The 27,389-nt window shown below is 37.9% G+C and overlaps 1 protein-coding gene across 1 annotated transcript in view; it reads left to right on the forward strand.

Moving 5' to 3' along the window:
• UBR5 (ubiquitin protein ligase E3 component n-recognin 5) overlaps positions 1-27,389 on the forward strand; it is a 135,974-nt gene that overhangs the window by 41,673 nt on the left and 66,912 nt on the right. The window contains exons 2-9 of the mRNA XM_045896134.3: positions 1,763-1,807; positions 2,189-2,270; positions 2,725-2,801; positions 3,763-3,882; positions 14,907-15,096; positions 15,293-15,452; positions 16,143-16,292; positions 18,117-18,328. Of these exons, the coding sequence (XP_045752090.1) occupies positions 1,763-1,807; positions 2,189-2,270; positions 2,725-2,801; positions 3,763-3,882; positions 14,907-15,096; positions 15,293-15,452; positions 16,143-16,292; positions 18,117-18,328 (1,036 nt within the window). The remainder of the gene's footprint in view (positions 1-1,762; positions 1,808-2,188; positions 2,271-2,724; positions 2,802-3,762; positions 3,883-14,906; positions 15,097-15,292; positions 15,453-16,142; positions 16,293-18,116; positions 18,329-27,389) is intronic.

Here is a 27,389-nt window from a genome sequence, read left to right on the forward strand (position 1 = left end):
TGGGAGTGAGAATAAAGTCACCAGTGAGTGGGAGAGAAACTAAGTATGGCGTCATTTGAAAGTTAGTGCTTAGGACTAAGATTCAGAATTGGCAAAAAAACCTGTGTATATGTTAGGTTTTGAAAGCTGCTCCTCAGCATTAAACAAAGGATAGAATTTATAGGATAAAACAAAGTTGAGAGACAGTTGGGTCCTGCTAGAATCTCTTACTGAAATATTAGGTCATTTGCCCATTTATATAATAAATGATTTATGGCAGCTTTGAATCCTAAACTGGCTTTAAGCTGTGATTTATTTTCGGAGTATGTATATCACTTTCATCTGTTAGTACAAATGATTGAAATTTGATTTTATGTATTTTTGTCACTTTTTTTTTTTAAGATTTTATTTACTTATTTGACAGAGAGAGACACACAGCAAGAGAGGGAAGGGAACACAAGCAGCGGGAATGGGAGAGGGAGAAGCAGGCTTCCCGCTGAGCAGGGAGCCCGATGCGGGGCTCGATCCCAGGACCCTGGGATCATGATCTGAGCCAAAGGCAGATGCTTAACGACTGAGCCACCCAGGCACCCCTATTTTTGTCACTTTTTAGAAAGCAAAATTCATGGAATTTCCTGTTTAAGAAAATGTTTTTTTTAAAGATTTTATTTATTTGACAGAGAGCATGCACACACACAAGCAGGGGGAGCTGCAGGCAGAGGAGAGGGAGAAGCAGGCTCCCCGCTGAGCAGGGAGCCCGATGTGGGGCTCAATCCCAGCACCCTGGGACCATGACCTGAGCTGAAGACAGACGCTTAACTGACTGAGCCACCCAGGCGCCCCCATGGAATTTCCTATTGATTGAATGTTTCAATTTTTTTCTATTGCTTTCTAAAATTCTGTTTATTTTTAAGAGAATCATCTATGAAAAAATTTGAAAGATTAGGCAGTTGTTTTGGTAACTTGATAGACTCAAACTCTTACAATCTCTGCATTTGATTACATCTTTACATTATAAAGTGAGTTCCTTAAGTTGACCGAAGGGTCTAGTTTTAATGAGTATTACAATATTTTGTATTAATTCAAGACTGTTTTCTTGAGATAAGCAGCAAAATCGTAATAGATAATATGAGTTAATATCTTTTAGTTATGCAGCCCCTTGAGATTTTTTGAAGCATATTTGATAATCTTTTAGAAATGGGGGGAGGTGTTATCCTTGTTTTGTAGATACGGACATAGAGGTCTTCATTTGTGTAGTTTTGTGTCAGAAGGCCCTTCAGGAACTGAGACTGTGTCTTAAGTCAGTTAAGCTTTCAGGCCTTTTCTGCCCCATTTTGTAAAATTCTTAGTAGATTTATGCTAGCCTAATACCTTCATTTTATGATATACATGTACATTATGTACATTTAAGAATCTCTTGGCATATATAGCACAGTGTTTAAAAAAAAAATGGCTTCCATTGGTGTTGGTTCAGGTACCAGCTCTGTTGCCACTTTGTGTATTACAAATACTAGAAACCTCAGTTTCCTCATCTGTAAAATGGGATTAATACTATTATCAAAGTCGCTAATGGGGTGGTGAGGGAAGGGAATTGTAGAGTTGACCAGGGATCTTTTTTGGGACAAAAAATCAAAGATAATATAAAAAACATTCTTGCCTTAGCAGATTTTTTGTATACTACTATTAGAAATCACCAAATAATGATACAAGTACCTATCAGAACTATTTTATTTAAAAAGATTTTGTACATGTGGTTTATTCATATTTCATTTTGTTTTTAAAGGTTACGGGAAGTTTCAGAAAAACTGAACAAATACAATTTAAACAGGTAAGAGTTTTAAGATATTTTAAATTTTCTGAAAAGAGCATTTTTTTCTTTATTAGGAAAAATAACTCCTATTTAGGCAGAAGCAACCAGAAATATTTTAATCTGTCAGCTATTTATGACTTGGATTCATTTGAATAATAGGTTCTGTTCATACTGATTGTTGAAAAATCTGGCATACCAAGGACATGTAATAACTATAAAGGATATCATAATTATTATTTTTCAATTATTGCTTATTATAATATGTAAATATTAATTTTTAAAAACAGGTTTTTCCAGCTATTTTTTCCTTTGGTTAATCAGGTAAAAAACAAACATACCAACCCTAGAATGTATTTGCCATTTAAAAAATAATTTTATTTGACTTTCTTTATTCCTTAGCCACCCCCCTTTGAATGTATTGGAACAGGCTACTATCAAGCAGTGTGTGGTAGGACCAAATCATGCTGCCTTTCTTCTTGAGGTAAATTGTTCACTGTAAGATAGAGAAATGAAAAGGAACTTAACTTAAAATGGAATCGTGCATTATCATGTATCTTCCTTTTTAACCAGGCAAAATAGAAGTTTTTTGCAAGAGATCACCCAGTTCCATTTCCTTAGTTTGTCCATTTTCTGGCTCAGAGAAAGCTTAAGTGATTTAGTACAGCTTGAAACCATAGTAATGGAGAAGTTCCTGATACCCAGTCATTTCCTTACTCTGAATTCTGTTAGAGATACTTTAAATTATTTTTACTGCTATCCTGATAATGTAATGTAAAACATACTTCCCCACGTCAGGCGTGAGTGCCTTCTGAAAAGGAACTTATTTGTTGTCTTCTGAATTGACAGTGATGGGGACATAATCTGTTTATTGAGTAAATTCATATTTTAATACACATTTTTACTTCGGCGATATTTTCTATTTTCTTGGCTTTTAGGATGGTAGAGTTTGCAGGATTGGTTTCTCAGTACAGCCAGACAGATTGGAATTGGGCAAACCTGATAACAACGATGGGTAAGACATTAATGCCGTTTCTATTTAATAAGTATTTAGCTCTTCAAAGGTATTATATTAAACCTGTGTTTTGATTTTGATAGCCTTCAAGTTTAAAAAAAGCATTGTAGAAAATGAGGCACTTAAAATAGTGAAATGGTTATCTTGTAGTTTGATTTTAATTTTTCTGCAAGCAGTGATTTATGGCTAAAATATTAATATTGAAAATAGCAGAGAAGTTGGTCACTACAGAAATTGGTTATCAGAGGAATGATTTATGTATGTGGTAGGTCCCAAGTCAGATCTGTTCTTTGATTGAAATGACTTTTTAGATCTTTTTTTTCCCTCCAAGAATTTATTTTTAAGTAATCTCTATACCCAGTGTGGGGCTTGAACTCCCAACCCTGAGATCAAGAGTCACATGCTCTACCAACTGAGCCAGCCAGGCCCCCTTCCCTGCCCTTTTTCAAGTAATATCTATACCCAATGTGGATCTCAAACTCACGGTCCCCTAGTTTGAGTCTCATGGTGTACCGACTGAGCCAGCCAGGCTCCTCATGTTTTTTCCTTCTTAATATTTCCAAATCAAGTAACTCAGTTTGAAATTGACAAGGGTCTTTAAAATTGCGGTCTTTATAAATGATTACATATAAAAAGCACTGCTAGATAATGTATGATGAATTTCAGTTGCCTGCCTCTAAGGAAAGCATGATTACTTCAAAAAGTCTAAAGAATAATTCATTTGCAGTTAAACCATGCAGACACTTTGAACCAGGAGGGTGTGCTGGATTGCTGGGAGGCCATAGGTTGTGCGGCTTGCTCGTTGACGGGAAGGACACATTCCAGGAGGGGCAGTCGGAGAAGAGCGAGGCTGGTGTTTCACCACAGTCACTCCCAGAGTAGGGAGGCCAGGAGTCCCAGGCTTGTGCCTAGCGAGTCTGGGACTGTTCTGTGACTGTTGCGCCTCCCGTTTTTTCCCCAGGTCAAAGTTGACCAGCAGCTCGGGGGCAGGGAGGACATCAAGGCCCGGGAGGACAAGTGACTCCCCATGGTTTCTCTCAGGTTCTGAGACTCTGGGCAGGCTGGCAGGCAACACCCTGGGGTAAGTTGTGGCCAGGTGATGGCCTCCGGTGGTCCGGGCCCACGCTCTGTGCGGGCTCTCACTCTGAGAAATTGCCTTCTGTGTTACCCAGCGGAGCAGGGAGGAAACTCCTGAACTCTGGACAGGCGCTCTGGTTGCTCATGGCGAGGCACCGTGATAAAAATAACCCATGCAGGCTAATTACAATTAACCCAGGCTCTTGACCTTTTAAAAGTATTTAATGTTGAGATGTGTTTAATATATCACTTACCAGGTCGCTTATGTTACTTCAGTTTTTCAGTGGTGTTGACTTTGGTCTTATTTATGCTAATTCTTGGGTAAAAAAATCCAACATTTATTTCTTTCTAGGTTCCAAATTTGGTAGTTCTTTCTGAATTAATTTAGTGAGGTTTGAAAATCATGTAACTAAACTTGACAGCCTTTAATTAAGTTATTTTTATTTTATTTTATTTTTTAATATTTTATTTATTTATATATTTGAAAGAGAGACAGCAAGAATGATAGAGGGAACATAAGCAGGGGGAATGGGAGAGGGAGAAGCAGGCTTCCCGCCGAACAGGGAGCCCCATGCGGGGCTCGATCCCAGGACCCTGGGGTCATGACCTGAGCTGAAGGCAGACGCTTAACGACTGAGCCACCCAGACGCCCTAAGTTATTTTTATTTTTAAAGATTTATTTATTTCTAGAGAGAGTGCAAGTGGTGGGTGCGGTGGAGCGGGAGGGGCAGAGAAAGGGGGAGACAAGCAGACTCCCTTCACTGAGCAGGGAGCCCCATGTGGGGCCCGATCCTAGGACTCTGAGATCATGACCTGAGCCAAAACTACGAGTCCGAAGCTCAACCGACTGAACCACCCAGGCGCCCCAAGTTATTTTTATTTTTTTAACAAGATACAGTTGACCTATAACATTATATTAGTTTCAGATGTACAGCATGATTTGCTATTTATGTGTTGTGAAATGATCATGGTAAGTCTAGTTAACATCCATCACCATACATAGTTTTTTTTTAAAGATTTTATTTATTTGACAGAGAGCACATGTAGGCAGACCGGCAGACCAGTAGGCAGAGGCAGAGGGAGAGGGAGAAGCAGGCTGCCCGCTGAGCAGAGAGCCTGAGGTAGGGCTTGATCCCAGGACCCTAGGATCAGGACCTGAGCCAAAGGCAGACACTTAACTGATTGAGCCACCCAGGTGCCCCTTCATTACCATACATAGTTACAATATATATTTTTTTTCTTGTGATGAGGACTTTGAAGATCTACTTTTTTAGCAACTTTCAAATATGCAGTGTTGTACATTACATGGTCATGACTTATACCTGGAAGTTTGTACCTTCTTTTTACTTTTAAATTATTTATAACATGTGTACCTCTTAAACTAGATAATCAACTTTCATTTTATCTAAAGTTGATAAGCTGTCAAATTAACAAAATCATACACAAATTCTAAGCCAGATGATTTTACTCATTTTATACCTTGATCTTGAATACCTAGATTTTCTGAAATTACCTGATGAATGGTTAGATAATGCCAAATCAGTCAAGTCAGCAAATGTGTTCAAAGGCTGATCAAAGAAATATAACTAGAAGCAATTTAAATTGTTTCAAAAAGAGGAGGAGGAAGGTTTTAAACATTTTAAAAATATTTTGACACTGAATTTCTAGGTAAAATTATATTTGAAAATTGAGAGCCCCAAATGCTTATTGTTTCTTTGCCTTTTTGTTTTTTTGCTGAACTAAGTTTATTTTGAGGTCAGAGGAAGGTCATTTAGTGGAGTACATTCTTTAGCTCATTCTGTGCTAGAACTATTAATGGGAAACATAGCTCTGGTCTTCATTAAAATATTAAGTATCTCCTTTTACTGGTCCTGTGCACACAACTAACATAACAGTGTATGATAAAGAATTCTGAAAATGATGTAATAACAAATGAAATTGTCATTTCGTTTAATAAACCTGGAGAAAGTTTGATTATATTTACTTAAGAAAGAATAACTGTTATGTATTACACCATGTCAAACTATACCTTCTTTAAAAAATTTGTTTAATTGCAGGGTCAGCAAACCACAGCCTGTGGGCTAAATCCATTCTCTCTTGTTTTTATTGAAACACAGGCATGCTTGATACTTAGTTACTGTCTGTGGCTGCTTTGTGCTAAGATGGGAGAGATGAGTAGTCTTGACAAAGACTTTAGCTCACAAAGCCTAAATAAACTATTTACTTGTCTGCTCTTTACAGAAAAGTTTGCTGATCCCTGTTTTAGTTTATCCATTTATGTGGTGGCATTTGTTAACTAATTTGTACTCTGTATTTTTAAAATGTTTATTTTGAAATCATCTGACTTCCTTTTGTTGTTCTTCAAGTACATCACTGAAGTAATTTGCCTTTTAAAAAGTTGTAAAAACTTTCACCTGGTTTCCCCAAATGTTAACATTTTACATAACCATAGTACATTGATCAAAACCAGGAAATTAACAGTGAACAGTGCTTAATCTACAGAGTTTACTCACATTCCACTAATTGTCCCACTAACACCCTTTTCTCTGGTCCAGGAGTCAATCCAGGATCCCACATTGCATTTAGTTGTCATGCTTCTGTGGGTTCCTCTAGCCTGGGGCAGTTTCTCAATCTCTTTACTTTCTGGACCCTGATGAGTTTGAAAAATGTCTGATTATTTTGTAGAATGTTTGAATTTGTCTATTTCCTCATAATTAAACCCAGGTGATGCTTTTTTTTTTTTAAGTCATCTTTTTTAGAGTGGTTTTCAGGTTCACAGCAAAAATGGGAGAAAGATAGAGATTTCCTGTATACTCCCTGTCTCTACACATGTATAGTCTCATACTATCAACATCTCCTACTTGAGCAGTCCATTTGTTAAAATTGATGAAACTACATTGATACATCATTATCACCCAGAGTCCATGGTTCCCATTATGTTTTACCCTAGATGTTGTACATTCTGTATATAAATGTATAATGACATGTATCCTCCATTGTAGTATCAGAGTAGTTGAATTTCCTTAAAAATCACCTGCACTCTGCCTATTTATCCCTCTCTCCCCTCTGATCCCTGGCAATGACTGATGTTGTTACTGTCTCCAGAGTTTTGTCTTTTCCAGAATTTTGTATAGTTGGAATCATATGTCTGGATGTACTACAGGTTATTTCTGCACTCACCCACTGGATGACATCTTGGTTGCTTCCAAGTTTTGGCAATTATGATTAGAACTGTTCATAAACATTGTGTTCAGGTTTTTTTGTGGATATAAGTTTTCAACTCCAATACCAAGGAGCACAATTGCTGGAACATGTTAGGAGTATGTTTAGTTTTCTAAGAACCTGGCTACTGTTTTCCAAAGTGGCTGTACCATTTTCTTTTCCCACCAGCAGTGAGTGAGAGTTCTTACTATTCACAGGCTCACCAGCAAAATTGGTGTTGTCAGTGTTCTGGATTTTGGCTGTTCTAATAGGCATGTAATGGTATCTCATTGTTTTAGGTTGCATTTCCGTAGTGATATACGATGTGGAATGTCTTTCTATATGCTACTTGCTATCTGTATATCTTCTCTGGTGAGGTGTCGGTAAAGGTCTTTGGCCCATTGTTTGAATGACTGTCCTTCTGTCCGTCCTTCCTTCCTTCCTTCCTTCCTTCCTTCCCTCCCTCCCTCCCTCCCTCCCTCCCTCCCTCCCTCCCTCAGGGAGTGTGTGTGCAAGCACAAGCAGGGGGAGCTGCAGGCAGAGGGTGAGGGAGAAGCAGGCTTCCTGCTGAGCAGGGAGCCCTGGGGCTCGAGCCCAGGACCCTGGGATCATGACCTGAGCCGAAGGCAGGCGCTTTTAACTGACTGAGCCACCCAGGCGCCACTCCATATAAACTTTAGAATCAGTTTATTGGTACCCATAAAATAATTTGCTAGACTTTTGATTAGGATTGCAGGTGGTGCATTTTTGTCGAGAACACTGCAGAGGTGGTGATGTCTTCTCAGTGCATCATATCAGGAGGCACATGGTGTGGATACGTCTCATCTAGGGATGAGATTACCCCTGATTAGTTAGGTAAGGTGGTGTTTGCCAGGTTTCGCAACTATAAAGTTACTATTTCCCCCTTTGTAATTAACATTATTCTGCGGGGAGATTCTTTGACCATGTAAATATATTTTTATGCTTGATTTTAGCATCCATTGATGATTTTTTGCCTTAAGTATTTCTGTGGTGTTGGCCAAATAGTTATTTTTTAAAATTTCTGTCATTCCTTTTACACTTTTACTAATTAGAATTCAAGCATAAGGAAGAATTTTTCCTCCTTGCACATTTATTTATTGTTTATTCTGTTTCTCTTCAGTTATTTATATCATTATGGTCTCATGGATATTTTATTCTATAGATTATAATTCATCACAATTTATTATGTTGCTCAAATTGTCTTAGATTTAATGTTCTCTTTATAAATAAAACTTGGATATAACCAGTTATAATAGAATGACAGAGCTGGAATTTTGTGATTTTGCTAATAAAATAACGTAACAAATAACAGTAATAAACCATAGTACATTTGATCTTGACTAAAACCTCTGTAGATCAATCCAAAGAAGATTAGGGCTAATCTTAAGGCTTTAAAATGCAGAGAGAAGCGATTTTTGAGTCCCCTTACACATCCTTGCCCACACTGCCTTTCTGTCCCTCACTCTCTTATCCACACACACGCCCCAGAACTAACTCAGCGTTGAGCTTTCTTTGGCATTTGATTCATGAGTTGAAGTATTGAGAAATGTCACAAATGTCACAGTGTCCACTGACTTAAGTCATTGCCAGTCTTTTGTTTACCTTTATTTGGTCTTGCAGATGTCCACAAAGTGTAAGCACTTCAGGACTGATTGTCTTGGCCTCAATGAAAATTCTGTTTGTTGATGGTGAAATTGTGATCAGGTTATTTTGTAAATTAAGCAGTTTTATAGAGTCAAAAATATTTTCTTCATGATACATTTTTTCCCCCATGAGTTGTGTAGTGGGTGTTTATTCCTCTTTCTGTGTTGATTACAAGGAACTTTAAAGAAGTTTGCAATTTATAGCATGTAATAGAGAATCTAGAACAAGCAGATCTTGAGACCCCAGAGGGGATTCTTATCTGCAAATTTACCAAATGCAGTCAAATATGAAAAAGCCCATCCCCATAGACTGTGGTCCCCTACCCCCTTTCTTCAGACTCCAGGCTTGCTCCCTTTGGGTTGTGAATCAGGGAGCAAATGGTCTCTGTATTTGAGAGCTGCATTTGAAAGATTTTGGAATAATTGGTTTTTCTTTCCCATCACCATAGATAATTGATAATTGATCATTTATTTTGACTTATCATTCTTAGGGATGCATAGCAGACAAAATTTATGGGACTTTTAATCTTTTTCCCTTTGGCCTTTTCACTGTTCAGCAGGTGTTTGTGCTAAAGGTTTCTAGTTGCTCCTGTTTCCTCCCTTTCATAATTACTCATATTTATCCTGGGAGATACTTCAAAAATCTCCTAGGTATTGTTGTTAAACTCATTTCAGACCAGGTTAAGGGTAAAACCACCGAATTTACTTGGGGAAGAGAGTTAATTGTGCTCAATAGTAAGTTTAAAATGGAGATAATATCTAAAGTCTCTTTATTCTGTTTGTTGTCACTGGATATAATAGATGATAGGTGTAAGCTGCTTTTCATTAATTTGAGCTACCATATTTCCTTTGGAGTCTCATCTGAGCTAATAATTAGCACTGGATTTGGAATGTAAAAGCCAAGCAGGTCACTGTAATTGTAAACTGTTGAAGCTGGCTAGGTGGGTAAGGTGGTAGGTAGTAGGGCTGTGACAAACTAAGTAGATGCCCCTTTTTAAAGGAGGCAGCTGATGAGCTGATTATTACCATAGGAGAATACAGAGCTATTGTTGCCAAGTGCAAACTTCCATGCCTCAACTTCACTTTTTTTTTTTTAAGTGAGCTCTGTGCCCGATGTGGGGCTTAAACTCACAACCCTGAGATCGAGAGTCACATGCTCCACTGACTGAACCAGCTAGGTGCCCCTCACCCCACCCCCTTTTTTGTCCCCAAGAAGCTGTAATTCTGGATCTTTATGTGAATATCTTGACTTATATGTTGGAACTAGGAATTAATATATACACCAGGCCACATACCAATCATATATATATATAGTGTGTGCATGTCTATGTGTGTATATCCTCTTTTAAAGAAACCTTTTATTTATTTTATTTATTTTTTTAATAAAGATTTTATTTATTTATTTGACAGAGAGAGACACAATGAGAGAGGGAACACAAGCAGGGGGAGTGGGAGAGGGAGAAGCAGGCTTCCCGTGGAGCAGGGAGCCCGATGCAGGGCTCGATCCCAGGACCCTGGGATCACGACCTGAGATGAAGGCAGACGCTTAACGACTGAGCCACCCAGGCGCCCAAGAAACTTTTTATTTTAAAACAGTTTCAGATTGACAGAAAAATTGCAAAGATAGTACTGAGAGTTCTCCTATATCCCGCGCCCATTTTCTACTGTTATTAATATATAACATTGGTATGGTAAATTTTTTATAATGTATGTTGGTACATTATTATTCACTGAAGACTGAAGGTTATTCATATTTCCATAGTTTTCTCCTGTTGTCTTTTTTCTGTTCCAGGATCCCATCCAGGATATCACATTACATTTAGTCATCTCCTTAGGCTCCTCTTGATTGTGATAGTTTCTCAGATTTGCCTTATTTTTGATGATGATGTGTGTATTTTTTTTTTTAAGCCAACCAACCGGGTTTATGGACAAGACTTGGTCCATGGGCTTTAAGTTTGGAAGCTGTGGACTAATTCCTATGGTGTGATTTCCTCAGTTGATTTTGAATCATTCTATTACCTTGAGTGTACTGTGTAATGGGATTAAAATAGTAGGATTAATTTTGATGAACAAAGTACAGGTAGGAGAAACTGGTTTTCCTAGTACTTTTGAGTTTAATATTAAAAAAATTACATAGCTCACTAAAACTAGAGATATTTGACATATGTCTTTCAGCTAACCTCTGTTGAGGGTTTGTATAGCAGAGATTGCGAATTGGCAGCCCTTGGTGTTTTGATGAAAGAATCCAGCAGTGAATTTGGGTGTATTAAGTAGGCTGATACTCTCCAGTCTTCCCTGTTACCTTAACTTCACTTACTTATGTAATCTATGCACCCCTCATGGAGATTTGAGTTTATGATACCTGTAAGGTCTGCCCAGGAGTAGATGTGTATTTGGATAGTATATCTGATCAGGTTTCTAGCAGTATTGGCTTGCCGGAGAAATGGTATGCAGTCCTTGGTGGAAATAAGCCACAAACTAGGACATTTTGGAGTGAAATTAATAATTAGGCTCAGATAGTAGGCTTAAACAGGCAATATCTCAAGCAAACGGGGACATATTGTCACCCTAGTTATATATTGTTAAGACTTTTTTAGAATATGGTTCTCCCTGTTTTCAAGTTGAAATAATGTATTTAGCTTTGAATGTTTAAAAATTTCAAAAGTAGTTCTACCTGATGACTTTGTTTTTGTACCTTAATAGGAAACCATGAAGTAGAAATGCTGATTTAATATTTGATTTGAGTACTTATTTATGTTTCATTGATCCGTTATTATTTTCTATTGCATAATTGTTATAATGCATATAACTTGAAAATAAGTACTTTCTAGCATATTGCTTTCTTTGATAACACATGACTTAATTTTTAAAATCAGGGTATAAAACAAAATTTACTGTCTTAGCCATTTTTAAGTGTACAGTTCAGTAATATTAAATATATTCATGTTGTTGTGAAACAGATCTCCAGAACTTTTTCATTTTGCAAAATGTAACTTTACACCCATTGTATCCCATTTATACCCTCTCCTTAACCCCTGGCAACTGCCATTCTACTTTCTGTGTCTATGAATTTGACTACTTTATTGGTATCTCATATAACTGGAATCACATGGTTTTTCTCTTTTTGTGACTGGGTTCATTCACTAGCATAATGTCTTCAAGGTTCATCCATGTTGTAACCTGTGACAGGATTTTCTTTCTTTTTAAGGCTGAATAATATTCCGGTGTATGTATATGCCACATTTTGTTTATCCATTCATCCTTTGGACATTTGGTTGCTTCCACCTCTTGGCTTCTGTGAATAATGTTGCTGTGAATGTGGGTATACAGATATCTCTTGAGACGGTTTTCAGTTCTTCTGCACATATATCCAGAAGGGGGCTTGCCTGGGTCATACGATAGGTCTATTTTTAATTTTTGATGCACCTCCATACTGTTCCATAGCATTGCACGATTTTACAGTCCCACCAACAGTGCATGAGTGTTCCAGTTTCTGCACATCTTTGCTGCTAACACTTGTAATTTTCTGTCTTTTTGTTTTTGTTTTTATTTCAATAATAGCCATTCTAATGGGTGTAAGGGGATATCTTACTTGGTTCTGATGATTAGTGATATGGAACATCTTTTCATATGTTTGTTGGCCATTTGTGTATCTTCGGAGAAATGTTTATTCACATTCTTTATCCAGTTTTTAATTGGGCTATTTTTTGTTGTTGAGTGTAGGAGCTCTTTATATATTCTGGATATTAAGTTATTATCAGATATATGATTTGCAGATATTTTCTCCCATTTTAGGTTGCCTTTTCACTCTGTTGATTATGTCCTTTGAGGTACAAAGTTTTTAGGTTTGATATAGTTCATTTTGTCTGTTTTTGCTTTTAGTGCTTGTGCTTTTTGTGTCATATCTTAAGATCATTGCCAGGTCTTACATGAAGCTTTTCCGCTGTTTTCTTCCTAGGAATTTTAAATTTTTTGGTCTTTTGTTTAGGTCTTTAATCGTTTTAAATTAATTGCTGCGTATGGTATAACGTAAGGGTCCAGTTTTATTCTTTTGCATAGAGATATCTAATTTTCCCAGCATCATTTGTTGAAGACACTGTCCTTTCCCATTGAGTGGTTTTGGCACCCTTGTCAAAGATCATTTGACCATACGTGCAAGATTTTATTTCTGGGCTCTCTATTCTGTTCCACTGGTTTATTTGTCCTTATGTCAGACCCCACAGTGTTTTAATTACAGTAGTTCTGTAATGATGTTTCAAAATCACAAAGTATTAGTTCTCCAGAATTTTATTTTTCTTTTTCAAAATTGTGTTGGCTCTTGAGGGTCTCTCAAGACCCCACATGAATTTTAGGATGTACTTTTCTATTTTTGTAAAAAATGCCATTTGGGATTTTGATAGGGATTGTGATGAATCTGTTGCTTTGAGTAATATGGACATCTTGATAATATTAAGTCTTCCAGTTCATGAACATGAGATTTGTTTCTTTTTATTTGTGCCTTCTTTAAATTTTCTTAGCTGTGTTTGATAGCTTTCAGTATATAAGTCTCACCTCCTTGGTTAGGTGTATTCTTAAGTATTGGTTTTTGTTTCTGGTTTTTTTTTTTTTGATATTGTACATGGAATTGTTTTCTTATTTTCCTTTTTGTTAATGTAATATACTTTTAATGCTCCTTTGTTTTCCTTTCGGTCTGTAAATGGTTCATTACCACTATATTTATGAAATCTGGTGCACAGCTGAGATGAAGTGATGGTTCATACTATAGCTCTGAGAATACAAAATATTGTTTTTCTCTAAAATTATCTTGGGCGGTTCTTAGGTTGTAGATACAGATACACAGACACAGTTGATAGAGTGTATCAACAAGGGTAGAAAGCCATCAAAAAGGGTGACACCAGGTTTTCTGGAGATTGCTTTCCCATTTTACTGCGGAAACTATTTTAAAAGTTTTGTTGTTTAGACAGAGATTGGGCTTTCCAATTAAGTGAGAAGATCAAGTAGTTGTATGTTAGTTTGAGAATTGTTATGATTAATATAGTCAAACATTTTTAAGGGAAAAAAAGCCTTGGAAAATCAAATTTAAACTAAATCTGTTCGCAATGGGAGGTTGAAGTTTTCAGTTTTAGGTGAGTACAATGAAGAGTAGTTGAGAGTAAAGTAGCTTTCTCTAGATTGAATGATCTCTAAGTATTAGATTCATTTTATTTTATTTTATTTTTTATTTTATTTTTTAAGATTTTATTTATTTATTTATTTGAGAGAGAGAGAGAAGCAGCATGAGAGGGGACAGGGTCAGAGGGAGAAGCAGGCTCCCCGCTGAGCCGGGAGCCCAATGTGGGACTCTATCCCAGGACTCCGGGATCATGACCTGAGCCGAAGGCAGTCGCTTAACCAACTGAGCCACCCAGGCGCCCTTAGATTCATTTTAAAGAGGCATCAACTATACTAAAAAATTTTTAAAGGAAAGAGACTGGCACTGTCATGATTTCTAAGGCTAATGTGATTTGGGGGAACGTTTTCTTTAAGATCCAATTGAATGCAGAAAAGCTATTGTTTATGGTTATCTAGTTTAGTTGATTTGAAAGTCCTTAATGCTCATGTTGGGGGCAGAAAGTGAAGATGGAAATGTCATGCTAAGTTTTCTCATACTTAAGAAAAAATTAATGATTATTTTAAAATAGTAGCTTCTCTTTGGTCAAGGTAGTTAATAGAACTAAATATTAATGGACAAATATCTTTGCAAATGAATGTTTCATTTCACGCAAAGCAGTTTGAGTCCTAAACTCTGAATTACACTTTTTGTGTAACACATTGTTGGCAGTTAATGTCTGATGAGTCTTTCATGTAGGGGCAAGGTGTATCCTATAACTCATTCTAGAATTGTGACTAGAAATACTTGGTATGTGGAGCTTTAAAACATGATTTTAAAAGATGCAAAAGTGTGATATGTATCTTTCTAAAGAGTGAATTTATATGTAAGCATTTAAAAAATGGAAACAGTTTTATTTTAAGGCTCAGTTATATTACCTTGTTCTATTAAAATACTGTAAAATCTATGTCAACTAGACAAATAGCTTTGTCTTCAGTTAAGGGAATGAATGTGAGACACAAGGTGATCTTTTATTGTTTAAAATGCTAATTCTCAAAATTGTGTACTCTTTAGAAGTCGATGGAGTTCTGGAGTCGGTGGAAGTGGAGGAGGCTCCTCTGGTAGGTCATCAGCCGGAGCTCGAGATTCCCGCCGACAGACCCGAGTTATTCGGACAGGCCGGGACCGAGGATCTGGGCTTTTGGGCAGTCAGCCACAGCCAGTTATCCCTGCGTCCGTCATCCCGGAGGAGCTGATCTCACAGGTAGAGATCTGGTAGAACACTTCACATAAGGCAGCAGAGCAAGAGGAGTTTTAACTGAATGTCCTGGGCTGTAGTCCTGACTCACAGCATGGATTGTGAAATACTGCTTTTCTGGAGTTGTCCTGGAAAGCTGATTTTGATAAAAGTGTAAGCAAAAGAGATTTAGCATAGCACTCTTCTTTATTTTGCATTTCAGGCCCAGGTCGTTTTACAAGGCAAATCCAGAAGTGTCATTATTCGGGAACTTCAACGAACAAATCTTGATGTAAACCTTGCTGTAAATAATTTACTTAGCCGGGATGATGAAGATGGAGATGATGGGGATGATACAGCCAGTGAATCTTATTTGCCTGGAGGTTGGTGGATCACCATCATGGTTTTCTCATCTCTGGAGGGAGAGACTTTTTTGACTGGAGAATGGAATTTTAAAGTACAATGGATTTTCTGATGGTTCTTCCCAAAGTGGTAGCTATTTCTCACTGGAGTGTTTAATTTGATTGTAAAATACTTTTTTTTTTTTCTTCAAAGACTTTATTTGACAGAGAGAGAGCGAGAAAGGGAACACAAGCAGGAGTGGGAGAGGGAGAAGCAGGCTTCCTGCGGAGCAGGGAGCCCGATGCGGGGCTCGATCCCAGGTTCCTGGGATCATGACCTGAGCCGAAGGCAGATGCTTAACAACTGAGCCACCCAGGCGCCCCTGTAAAATACTTTTAAGGGAAAATGGGAAATGTTTTTGCTCAGTAGACTTGTGTTTGGTTCCAGTAAAGACATGGATTGTCTGTATTATCTCTGTGACGTTACAAATATATTAAATAGAGATCTTTTTTTCTTGTGATTATTTAGTAGGTAGCCGAAGTGGCAGTCATGCCTTTCCTGCTCCTTAAAATCTTTGTTAATATTATTTCCTGGGTAGTTATTACTTTTTTTCTCAGGGTATATCAGTAGTTAGTGTCTCATTTTTATCTGATTTAATTTTCAGAGACCTTTCAGTGGTCTACGGGTATTTTCTGTGTCTGCTTTCTTTATATATATGTTTCTGTTTATAGAGGATCTGATGTCTCTTCTTGATGCTGACATTCATTCTGCCCACCCAAGTGTCATTATTGATGCGGATGCCATGTTTTCTGAGGACATTAGCTATTTTGGTTACCCTTCTTTTCGTCGTTCATCACTTTCCAGGCTAGGCTCATCTCGAGGTAATTTTGCATTTATTTCTTTGTGATCATTGGCTGGCTGTATGGAGAGAGAGTGGTACAATTCATTGTGTTTGAACTTTTAATATTACAGTAATTAATACAATAATAAATTATTACTTAGTGTTTTTGAATGCTTTGGTATTAAAGTAGTTATTTTTGATCTTGAAGAGCCACAAATAGTACTTTACTTTAGAAATTATCTTATCAACATTGTGGAATACTTATCAAGGGTTACGACTTACCTACCTATATTTTTAATTAGGAATATGGATTCTGAACTAAAAGCAGAATTCTACTTTACAGTGACATGCAGCATTCAGAAAACAAGTCTCTTTAGTTTATTTAATTAAAGTGATTATTCTGTTCATTTTAAATCTTGGTTAGACGAAGAGTGAAATGTGAAAAAACTTAGTAGAATGGGATTGGCCAATAAATATATAGAAATGATTATTTTATTAAAATGTTTTTTTCAAAAGTTTGAAATCCTTCAGAGGTATAGTACATAGTAGAGGTTAGAAGATTTTGAAATCATACAAATGTAAGACTTTCTCTGCGTATGTTGGTATAGATTTAGCTTGCATTTTAACCTTATTAAGTCAGTATTTTTACTTTCCAGAATGTAAAACTGCTTGATTCAAATAACATACAAGAATCGGTTATATATTATTTACTGATCATTAGTAAACTGGAAAAGATGCCATGTTATATTAGAACCTTGCTGCAAATATCTAGTACTTAAAAGCAAAGTTTAAAAATAACAAATCTATAATGATCTTGTAATATACTGAACCTATTATGTAATTGCTTTAAACATTTTTAAATAAGTCCATACTGTATTGCCTTAAATATATCAAGTATTGCATTTTCAAATATTCAGTATCGAGCACAAATAACTCCTTCTAAATTTCTCCCTTTTGCTTTTCCGTAGGTCATTCTGTGTAGGCATTACTTTTTATCTGAACCATATGAAATTGCTGGTACTTGACCATTTTTGACCTGCATGGATGGCAGTTTCATATGGTTCAATTTAATATTGTTTCTAGTCCTTATCCAAGTCCTGGAAAGTATGTTTTGATTAACTACTTAAAAAAAAATAATGTATGAGCAAACAGAAAAAACCAAAAACAAACCCAAAACAACAAAACCGGTTTTAGAGAGTTTGTAGGCCAGTTGCAGGGAAGCATTTTTGTAAGGGAATCTTTCTGTAAAGATTATTAAAAGAAAAAAAGCTTGTCTGGTTTCTCAGAAATGTGTAAACGAGACTGGTATGAAGATCCAGAATGTAAAATAACTCTAAATGAGGCTTGAATTATAAAAATTTTTAGTTAATGTTAATGGATTTGTATTTTAGCCTTTTCAAGTTTTTTCCCTGTATGTGTAGGGTTTTGTTTTTGTTTTGTTTTTTTAATAACTGAAGACATTCTAACAAATACTCTTTTTTGGTTTACATATGTATCTAACATGTTGAAATTCTAATTTATGCACATTTTCTAATAAAGTTATGGTAAGCATTTAAATGGAAGCCAAAAATTTTAAACTCCATTTTAAAAATCCAGTTTAAAATAAAGTAATTCTGCTCTAAAAACATGTAGTTGGAATTAAAAAAAAGTCTGCCTCTACATAGTTCTTAAAAATACTAGTTTATAATTTTCATACCTTCACTTGAAAGAGTTAATGTTTTGAATGTTGCATGTCAGGCTTATTAGATCTACATTTACATTAAATTTTTGTGAGTAGATAAACTGCTGTTAGTTGCATCCTGAAGGGTCTTTACTAGAGAGTGGCTTACTTTTATCCCACTGGTGTGACCCAATTGCATACCAGTTCTCCTTCTTCCCTTAGAGAGAGACTCTGAGCTGTTGCGTGAACGTGAATCCGTTTTACGTTTACGTGAACGAAGGTGGCTTGATGGAGCCTCATTTGATAATGAAAGGGGCTCCACCAGCAAGGAAGGAGAGCCAAACCTGGATAAGAAGAATACACCTGTTCAAAGTCCAGTGTCTTTAGGAGAAGATTTGCAGTGGTGGCCTGATAAGGTATTTGGAAAAATTTCCACCCTTTCGATTTAAATGGATTCCTGGCAAACCCCACCCCCTCAAAAAGGTTTCTCTTTTACTTCAGATATTTGTATTATCAATAAACACACAACACGCACAGACATGAAGTGATATTTTTGTTTTGTTCTAAAATATACATAGACTATCTTTATTTGACACTAGATGAGTCATCTTAGTGAGATACACTCATTGGTGCTATTTTTTGTTTTATTTTTGTTTTTCCTACTTGATGAAATAAATCAGAGAAATCGGAATGGTAGTTCCAGATAACACATCAGCATTCTGTTGCAGGACTTCTTTTCTGGTGATAATTTTGCCAATAACTGATGGCCCTTTGTAGAAATTTGTTTTGTAATGTCACATGGACCCCAGTTACTGTGGGGTAAGTTCATGGTCATTGATACAAGCATGCATGTCAGGGCAAGATTAGTTAGCTGTCCTGTTTTATGGCAATGAATTCCAACAGATCCTTTGCTCTAAATGCTGTGGGAGACAAAGCAGTCTAAACAGGAATGGACTAGGGGAGTTCTGCTCTGCATCCTGAGGAGAAGTACAATGACTGGCTTCTAGAAAGCATCCAGGATTTGTTAAGTTGATTTGAATCTTTAAAAATACATAACTGCCACATATGAAGCGGAGTGTCTACATCCTATTGATGCTGTCTAGGTCTCATTGTCATAAGTGCTTGGTAATGGCTCTTGTAGGAAGCCATGTTTTCTCTCTCTCTTTTGACGTGCCTTTTTCTTATTTCCAGAGCCAGTGGGTAGGAAATTTTCTTAAGGAGAAGTAAAGTAAAAGAACATAAGAACTTTGAGGTTAATCTCTAACAGATAAGGAGATTCTGATAGGAATTTCTTTTCTTTCTTTGAGGTTGAATTTGAATTTGGGATATTAAAGGAAAATATTGTTTAGCTTTCTGGATTTGTTTATTTTTCATAGTAATTGTGAATCTTGATGTAGTTCATTTATTTTCCTCAGTATTCAGCTCATGTGGAAAGCTTGAATGCAAGAAGGAACATGAATTTTAATCAGTCTCTTTGTAAGCAAAAGGTTATTCTGTTTTCTTTGGCAGCTGACAAAGTTTCCCTGAATTGGCATTCTCTTACTTATTTCCATAAAACTAGACATGTCCTAAGTTCTGCTTTTATTCCATATGGTAGAAGGTGATTTAAGCCTAGGCCTCCCCCTCTTTTTTCCCCCCTTTTTTCCGTACATTGTTCTGTGTTTTCCTATTTCTCTTGCCTGGATCATATTAAGCTGTGTCTACTTCATGTTGGCAGGAAGTAATAGAGGATTCATGAATCTTGTTTTAATAGTGCCATCACATATATATTAGTCTGGGCTTTTTTTTTTTTTTTTTTAAGATTTTATTTATTTGACAGAGAGAGACACAGCAAGAGAGGGAACACAAGCAGGGGGAGTGGGAGAGGGAGAAGCAGGCTTCCCGCCAAGCAGGGAGCCCGATGTGGGGCTCGATCCCAGGACCCTGGGACCATGTACCTGAGCCGAAGGCAGACGCGTAACGACTGAGCCACCCAGGCTCCCCTAGTCTGGGCTTCTTTATAATGTATTATTTTTGATGAATGAAAGTGTTTTAAACAGTACAAATTTAGCAAGCTTCTTCCCTGGCCAGTGTATGCTCTGATAGATTGAGCCAGTCTTTATTGGTCTTTACTGATGGCCATGTTTTTAGTACATCTTGTTTTCAGAGACAGTCAACAAGTACCTCATGAAACACACTTAGTGTGTTATTTCCTTGATGTTTAGATACTGAATGAAGGAGGAACAGGAGTGTGTGAAACAGTATATCCTACCTATAGCTTTTTTTTCCTATTAAACACCTAATTTAAAATATTGTCACTGAAACAGAGGAGCATAGGGGAAGAGAGGGAAAGATCAAACAAGACGAAACCAGAGAGCGAGACAAACCATAAGAGACTCTTAATTGTAGGAAAGAAACTGAGGCTTGCTGGAGGGGAGAGGGGTGGGGGGATGGGGCAACTGGGTGATGGACATGAAGGAGGGCACATGATGTTATGAGCACTGGGTATATATAAGACTGATGAATCACTGAACTCTACCTCTGAAACTAAAAAATACATCACATGTTAATGAATTGAATTTAAATAAGAAGAAAATAAAATATTGTCACTGGAAAAGATCCACTTTTTATTAGCTTATGATTGAAATTTAGACATCAAAAATTTCAATTTAGGGAAAGAAAATAGCTTAAGCCTAATCAGACTCTTAAGCATTGTCACAGTTTTCAACAAATACCAGTAAGTGATGTGAGGCTGACTGCTACCCTCAGAGAGTGCAGAGAGCTAACTATTAAAGGGAAGAAGACCTAGCCTGCAGATAACTTTCAGACACCATGCAGAACTATCATGAAGGCGCATAGGATCAGTGCTACACACAGAAATAGGTAATATGTAGGACCATATTGGTCCCCGCAAATTGGGGGTAGTGATCCCTGGGAAGTACAAGGGTTTTGGGGGAAAGCCTGGTAGGTGATCGAGAGTCAGGTGGCGAGTGCAGGGAGATGGAGCCCTGTCAGCACACACTACTTAAAAGTAGTGTCTTTTTCTTTCTTTTTCGAGGGGAGTGAGGGTCAAAGAATGCCTCCCGGCGTTAATTTCAGAAATGACCTAATCCAGTATTTTTAAATTGTAAGTTTGGGTAGTAACCATAGTATTTTCACTCTTCATTTTGTTAGGGGTCATCAGAAATTCCATTAGTAAATTATCTGGATTAGTACCGACTTCCTACCACCTATCTAGAGAAACAGCAACTTCTTCAAAATTTCGCCATTTTGTAGGCTAATAAATTAGTTCCTTTAATAGCGGAATGAGTGTTCTCTTTTCTTTAAGCCTTTTGCAGTATAATCTTGAACTGAAAATACTTTAGGTAACCTTAAATTTAAATATTTTCTTGAGTTATTCTTTGAGCTAAATGTCAAAGCTAGTATATATAAGAGCATACTTGGGAACTCTTAGGCACTGTTGGTGGGAATGTAAATTGGTGCAGCCACTATGGAAAATGGTATGGAGGTTCCTTAAAATATTAAAAATAGAACTACCATATTATCCAGCAATTCCACTTCTGGGTGTTTATACAAAGAAAATGAAAACACCCAAAAAGATACATGCACCCCCATGTTCATTTCAGCATTATGTACAATAGCCAATATATGGAAATAACCTTAAATATCCATCAATGGGTCATGGATAAAGAAGATGTTAATACATACATATACTCAAACATACACTTGAATATTATTCCGCCATAAAAAAGAAGGAAGTCTTGCCATTTTTGACAACATGGATGGTACCTCAAGGGCATTATGCTGGGTGAAATAAGTCAGAGAAAGACAAATACTGTATGGTCACTCTTATATCTGGAATCATCAGAATTAGAACAAAGCACCAAATTCATAGATACATGGAACAGATTGGTGGGTACTAGAGGCAGGGCATCAAAAGGTAAAAAGAAAAAAATTTTTAAAATTGTTAAAAAGGCATAAAAGCTTTTTCCCTTACTAATTTTTCAACATCTTAAAAAATATGGAAATTGGAAATTACCATAGGGATGTTGAAAGCTTCATGAAGACAGAAGTGAGGGTCATTCAGTCAGTGTTAATTTATTTTTAAAAGATTTATTTACTTATTTATTTATTTGTCAGAGAGAGAGTTAGAGAGGGAACACAAGCAGGGGGAGCGGGAGAGGGAGAAGCAGGCCTCCCGTGGAGCAGGGAGCCTGATGTGGGGCTCGATCCCAGGACCCTGGGATCATGACCTGAGCCGAAGGCAGACGCTTAACAACTGAGCCACGCAGGCGCCCCAGTCAGTGTTAATTTAGTAATCTTGATTCATGTGTACTTTCTGTTAGGCCTTTTGCTCAGGCGTTAGGGTAAGGGTTTTGTAGAAGGCAGAACAATTATGTTAATGCTTTGGAGTAAGTACCGTTATAGAATTAGGTACAAGAGGCTCTGGCGTATCATAAGAGGCCAGAGCAATTGCTGAGTGTGGACTCTACAGCCAGACTACTGGAGTGTTCATATCCTGGCCCTGCCACTTACCAGCTGTGTGGCCTTGGTCAAGTCCTTTAACCTCCCTGGGCCTTTGTTTCTCATCTGTAAGATGGGGATAATAATGGTTTTTACCTTGTGAGATTGTCATGAGAATTAAATAACTTGGTATATGTAAAGTGTAAAGAGCAAGGAGAAGCAGGGTCCTAGGCTACAAAGAGAACAGGCAGTTTCTGTAGGTCATAGAAGGGTAAGAGCCCAGTGGGTTTGGGTATTCCAAGTGGGACCATGAGGCAGTAGTATTTTGTGTGCCAGATTCTCTGCTGGTACAGAGTTGGGCACAAGCTGAAAGAGATACAGACCATGTCCGTAGTCTGACTGGCCTATAAAATGCAAGAAATGAAAACATTTCATTACAATAATAATATAGCATAATAGGAAATTTACGGGTAGTCTGTATCTACCTAAGGGAGAAATGGAGGGAGGGCCTTTAAGTCCAAGATCCTGATCACAGTTGAACTAGCCAAGTTCATACTAGTTTCTGAATAGTCTTACCTGAGAATGTCAACATTCTTATTAGGCTGCCCTGTCTCTTCATCTATCATTCCTCCCTCCTTCCCCAACACTCTGCTGTCCCCCATTTCTATCCCTCCTCCCCTTTGCTTTTTATACTTTATATTGCTGGTAGTTGCTGTGATAATTCAGTTACTTTGGTAAGAAGATGCAATCTTCCCATTAGGTGATCATCTCACATGGCTTCATTTCACTTCTCAGTTCTGAAATTTACTTTTCTCAGACTAGAAATTTAGTTTTATGTTGCTGAATGTCTACATGCAAAATGTAACTATATATATATTTATGCAGCTACAGTCACGAAAGACTGTTACCAAGAGAGTGAAGTAAGGGACGTGGGAGGGAGAGGAAGGAGTAAAGTTACACAGAAATCCGAGCTGAGTAAATCTGCTGAAACTGAACATAAAAATAAAAACTTCACTTTGTGCCCCATAACAGATGCTTTCAGTTAAAAGCACGCACATATCCTTTATTTTCAGCAAGTTGTGAGAGAAGAGGGTGGTGAGAGTTGTGTGGTGGGCGATGAAGGAAAAAACTGATGGGCCAAGTCTGTGCTGTTAATTTGCAGCCCCATCCCTTACCATCATGCACTCATTTTCTTATGGTCTAAGGGAAATAAGGAAATTACATTCACACTGGTCTTTTGAATTGTAGAGTTGCATGTGATCCTCAGTTTCTTTGAACGGTATTAAGAGCAAATAGCCCCATGACATTTGGCTCCTTACTTAAGCTATCGGAGCAGCCTCACTTTTGGAACCAGTTGATCAAACTTGTTGATCATACTGCTTTACCTTCAGGGTTCTAGAAGGGCAAGTTGAGTGGGGAGAGGTCTTTGTTGTTGTTGTTTTATTGACACTTGGAAGCTTCCAGGTAGTACCTGTTAAGAATTAGCTAGATGTGTCACAGATGTAATTTAATAAAAGGAGAAATGGTCATAAAAAGGAAAAGAAGGCAGGCATAAGGAGACTAGGGAAAAGTAGATAGGCAAGGAGAAATGAAGTGTGAATAATTCAATAAAGTTGACCAAATTCCAGAGTGACCTGTGGTTCTATTTCATCCACTTCGAGCATAATGCACAGTACGTTGCTGTTGGTGCTGGTACTTACTGGGAAAGCTAGTGTTGGCTGATGGTAGGCAAATTAAAAACGAACTAGTTGAAACAAAAGCAAAAATGAACTTTTGGGACTTCATCAAGATAAAAAGCTTCTGCACAGCAAAGGAAACAGTCAACAAAACAAAGAGGGAACCCACAGAATGGGAGAAGATATTTGCAAATGACACTACAGATAAAGGGCTGGTATCCAAGATCTATAAAGAACTTCTCAAACTCAACACCCAAAAAACAAATAATCAAGTCAAAAAGTGGGCAGAAGATATGAACAGACACTTCTCTGAAGAAGACATACAAATGGCTAACAGACACATGAAAAAATGTTCATCATCATTAGCCATCAGGGAAATCCAAATCAAAACCACACTGAGATACCACCTTACACCAGTTAGAATGGCAAAAATGGACAGGGAGAGAAACAACAAATGTTGGAGAGGTTGTGGAGAGAGGGGAACCCTCTTACACTGTTGGTGGGAATGCAAGTTGGTACAGCCACTTTGGAAAACCGTGTGGAGGTGCCTCAAAAATTTAAAAATAGAGCTACCCTATGACCCAGCAATTGCACTACTGGGTATTTACCCCAAAAACACAGATGTAGTGAAAAGAAGGGCCATATGCACCCCAATGTTCGTAGCAGCAATGTCCGCAATAGCCAAACTGTGGAAAGAGCCGAGATACCCTTCAACAGATGAATGGATAAAGAAGATGTGGTCCATATATACAATGGAATATTACTCAGCCATCAGAAAAGATGAATACCCAACTTTTACATCAACATGGATGGGACTGGAGGAGATTACGCTAAGTGAAATAAATCAAGCAGAGAAAGTCAAATTATCATATGGTTTCACTTATTTGTGGAGCATGAGGAATAGCATGGAGGACATTCGGAGAAGGAAGGGAAAAATGGGGAGGAGGAATTGGAGGGAGAGATGAACCATGAGAGACTATGGACTCTGAGAAACAAACAGGGTTTTAGGGGGGAGGGGGGATCGGTTAGCCCGGTGATGGGTATTAAGGAGGGCATGTACTGCATGGAGCACTGGGTGTTATACAAAAACAGTGGATCGTGGATCACCACATCAAAAACCAATGATGTATGGTGACTAACATAACATAATAAAATTAAAAAAAAAAAAAAAAGATGGGGCGCCTGGGTGGCTCAGTTGGTTAAGCGACTGCCTTCGGCTCAGGTCATGATCCTGGAGTCCCGGGATGGAGTCCCGGGATGGAGTCCCGCATCGGGCTCCCTGCTCAGCAGGGAGTCTGCTTCTCCCTCTGACCCTCTCCCTCTCATGCTCTCTGTCTCTCATTCTCTCGCAAATAAATAAAATCTTAAAAAAAAAAAAAAAATGAAAACCCAAGTTTCATGGGAGAAGTTTAGGAATAGAAAGACCAACTGTTTCAAAATAGAAGTCACTAAATGTAGATGTGGTCAGCAGGGATTCATGCTGCTGGACTTAACGTGCTTTTCAAGTTTTGGCCTCTAGGTAATTTCTTTCATATTTTTGACAGTTTCCATCTCCTTTTGGGGAGGGATTTCTAGTTTGATTGATGACCTCAGTTCAGTTTTTTATTTAGTGTCCTTCAGACAGTTGGAAGTTTATTGAGTACTTCAACCACTAATGACTTGATTTTTGTTTAAAAAAAAAAAAAATAGGGCTGCAAGCTACTATCTTTAAGGAAACATGCATATCTACTTTTTCCAGTTGGGTTGAAGCAGGCCCCAACTTGCTCAGAGGCCGCCATTATTATTTCATTAAAACAATAAAAACAATGTTTTTGATGACATTATGAAATGAGTGATCTAAAATACTGTTCTTTTGTGTTGTGTTTGTTTTATATTTCTTTACATAACGAATCTAAATAAGGCCAGAAGCAATAGGTGATTATTCCATCATCTTCCTATGGTTGGACACACAAATTTTCCACATTTGTCCATAATGGATTTTCAGGGCCTTTCGGGTTCAGTTAGCTCATTCAGGACTTACCTGGGGAACATTGGCCTATCTTGGGAGGATATAGGTAAGTCACTTCTAAGGGGCCTTGTGCACCATGCTGTTGCTATAGGGATGATTTGTTCAGGATTATACTGCTCTGGCAAGGCATTTTAGTTAAAATTCATTTGTTCATTTCTCAGGGTGCTCCTGCTATATGCTATGTGCCAAGCTGGCCTGTGGGAATGTGGAGGTGAATACAATATGGACCCGCCCCCTCTCCCCCCAGGGGATTCTGTGGGGAAGACAGACATTCACATACAATATAATGTGTTCACAGTATGTGATCAGTGATAGACTTGATGGTGTGACTACAGTGTGTAGGGGTTCACGGTGGGGAATGACTAATACTACCTGAGAGATTTGGCAGAGACTTCACAGAGGAGATGATATCTGAGCCGCATTTTTAAGGAAGGTTAAGTAGGCATTGACCAAGATGCAGAGGCATTCCACACATACCAAGCATGAGCCTCGAGTCATGAAAGGGCACGGTGTATTTGTGGAACAATGAGAAATTCAGACTTGCTGCATGTAGTAGGGAGTAGGAGAAGAGCAAGATAGAGCAAGACTGTGAGTGCCCCAGGCAACTTGCCGCACGGTTAAGATGTTCTGTAGTCTCTAGGAAGCAAACAGAGTTCTTAGAGAGGTGACATGATGAGATTTGTGGGGTTCTGTTTTATTTTTTTACGAGGTGAGCATTGTTGGCACTGTGGGAGAAAGATAGGAATACGAAAAATCTGGAGTCGGTTCAGAGACTGGTAGAATTGTGGAAAGGAATTGTGAGCATTTCAATCAAAGCAATGGCAGCAGGGACAGAGGAAGGGAAGAATCTGAGGAATTTGAGGCAAAGGCAGCACTGGTTTACTAGTCACTAGCTTGTTGGGAGAGAAGAGGAGGAGGCGACAAGAGTGCCCGGGTTTTCATGTCTCTCCTGTTACAGGGTGGGTGATGGATGTCATTCATGGAGAGGGACTGCAAGGGGTATGCAGCTTTGGAGGATATGATAAATTCATTTTCTAGGTGTTAGGGTGCTTTAAGACATCCGGGTAGATAACTCTTGCAGGTTAGTGTGGCAGTCGGAGATGTACATGTTTAAAAGCATGGCGCCCCACTGGCTGCAGTCCATTAGGCTGAGGGTGGAGTATAAGTTGAATAAAGGGACGAGGGCAGAATCAGGGGCAGGGAGTGCATGATGGTAGGCGGGAGATGGAAAAAATAGCCATGAAAATAGGAAGAAGACCACTAGGGAGTAGTGACCTGTGAACAAGGGACAGGAGAGGTTCCAGAACAGATGAACAGGGTCGAATGGTTTGAAGAGTTTAAAGAGAAGAT

Source organism: Mirounga angustirostris, unplaced genomic scaffold (assembly GCF_029215605.1).
Source record: "Mirounga angustirostris isolate CCGP_5_RB_7025 unplaced genomic scaffold, mMirAng1.0.hap1 SCAF_4, whole genome shotgun sequence".
In the NCBI taxonomy this organism is placed as follows: domain Eukaryota; kingdom Metazoa; phylum Chordata; class Mammalia; order Carnivora; family Phocidae; genus Mirounga; species Mirounga angustirostris.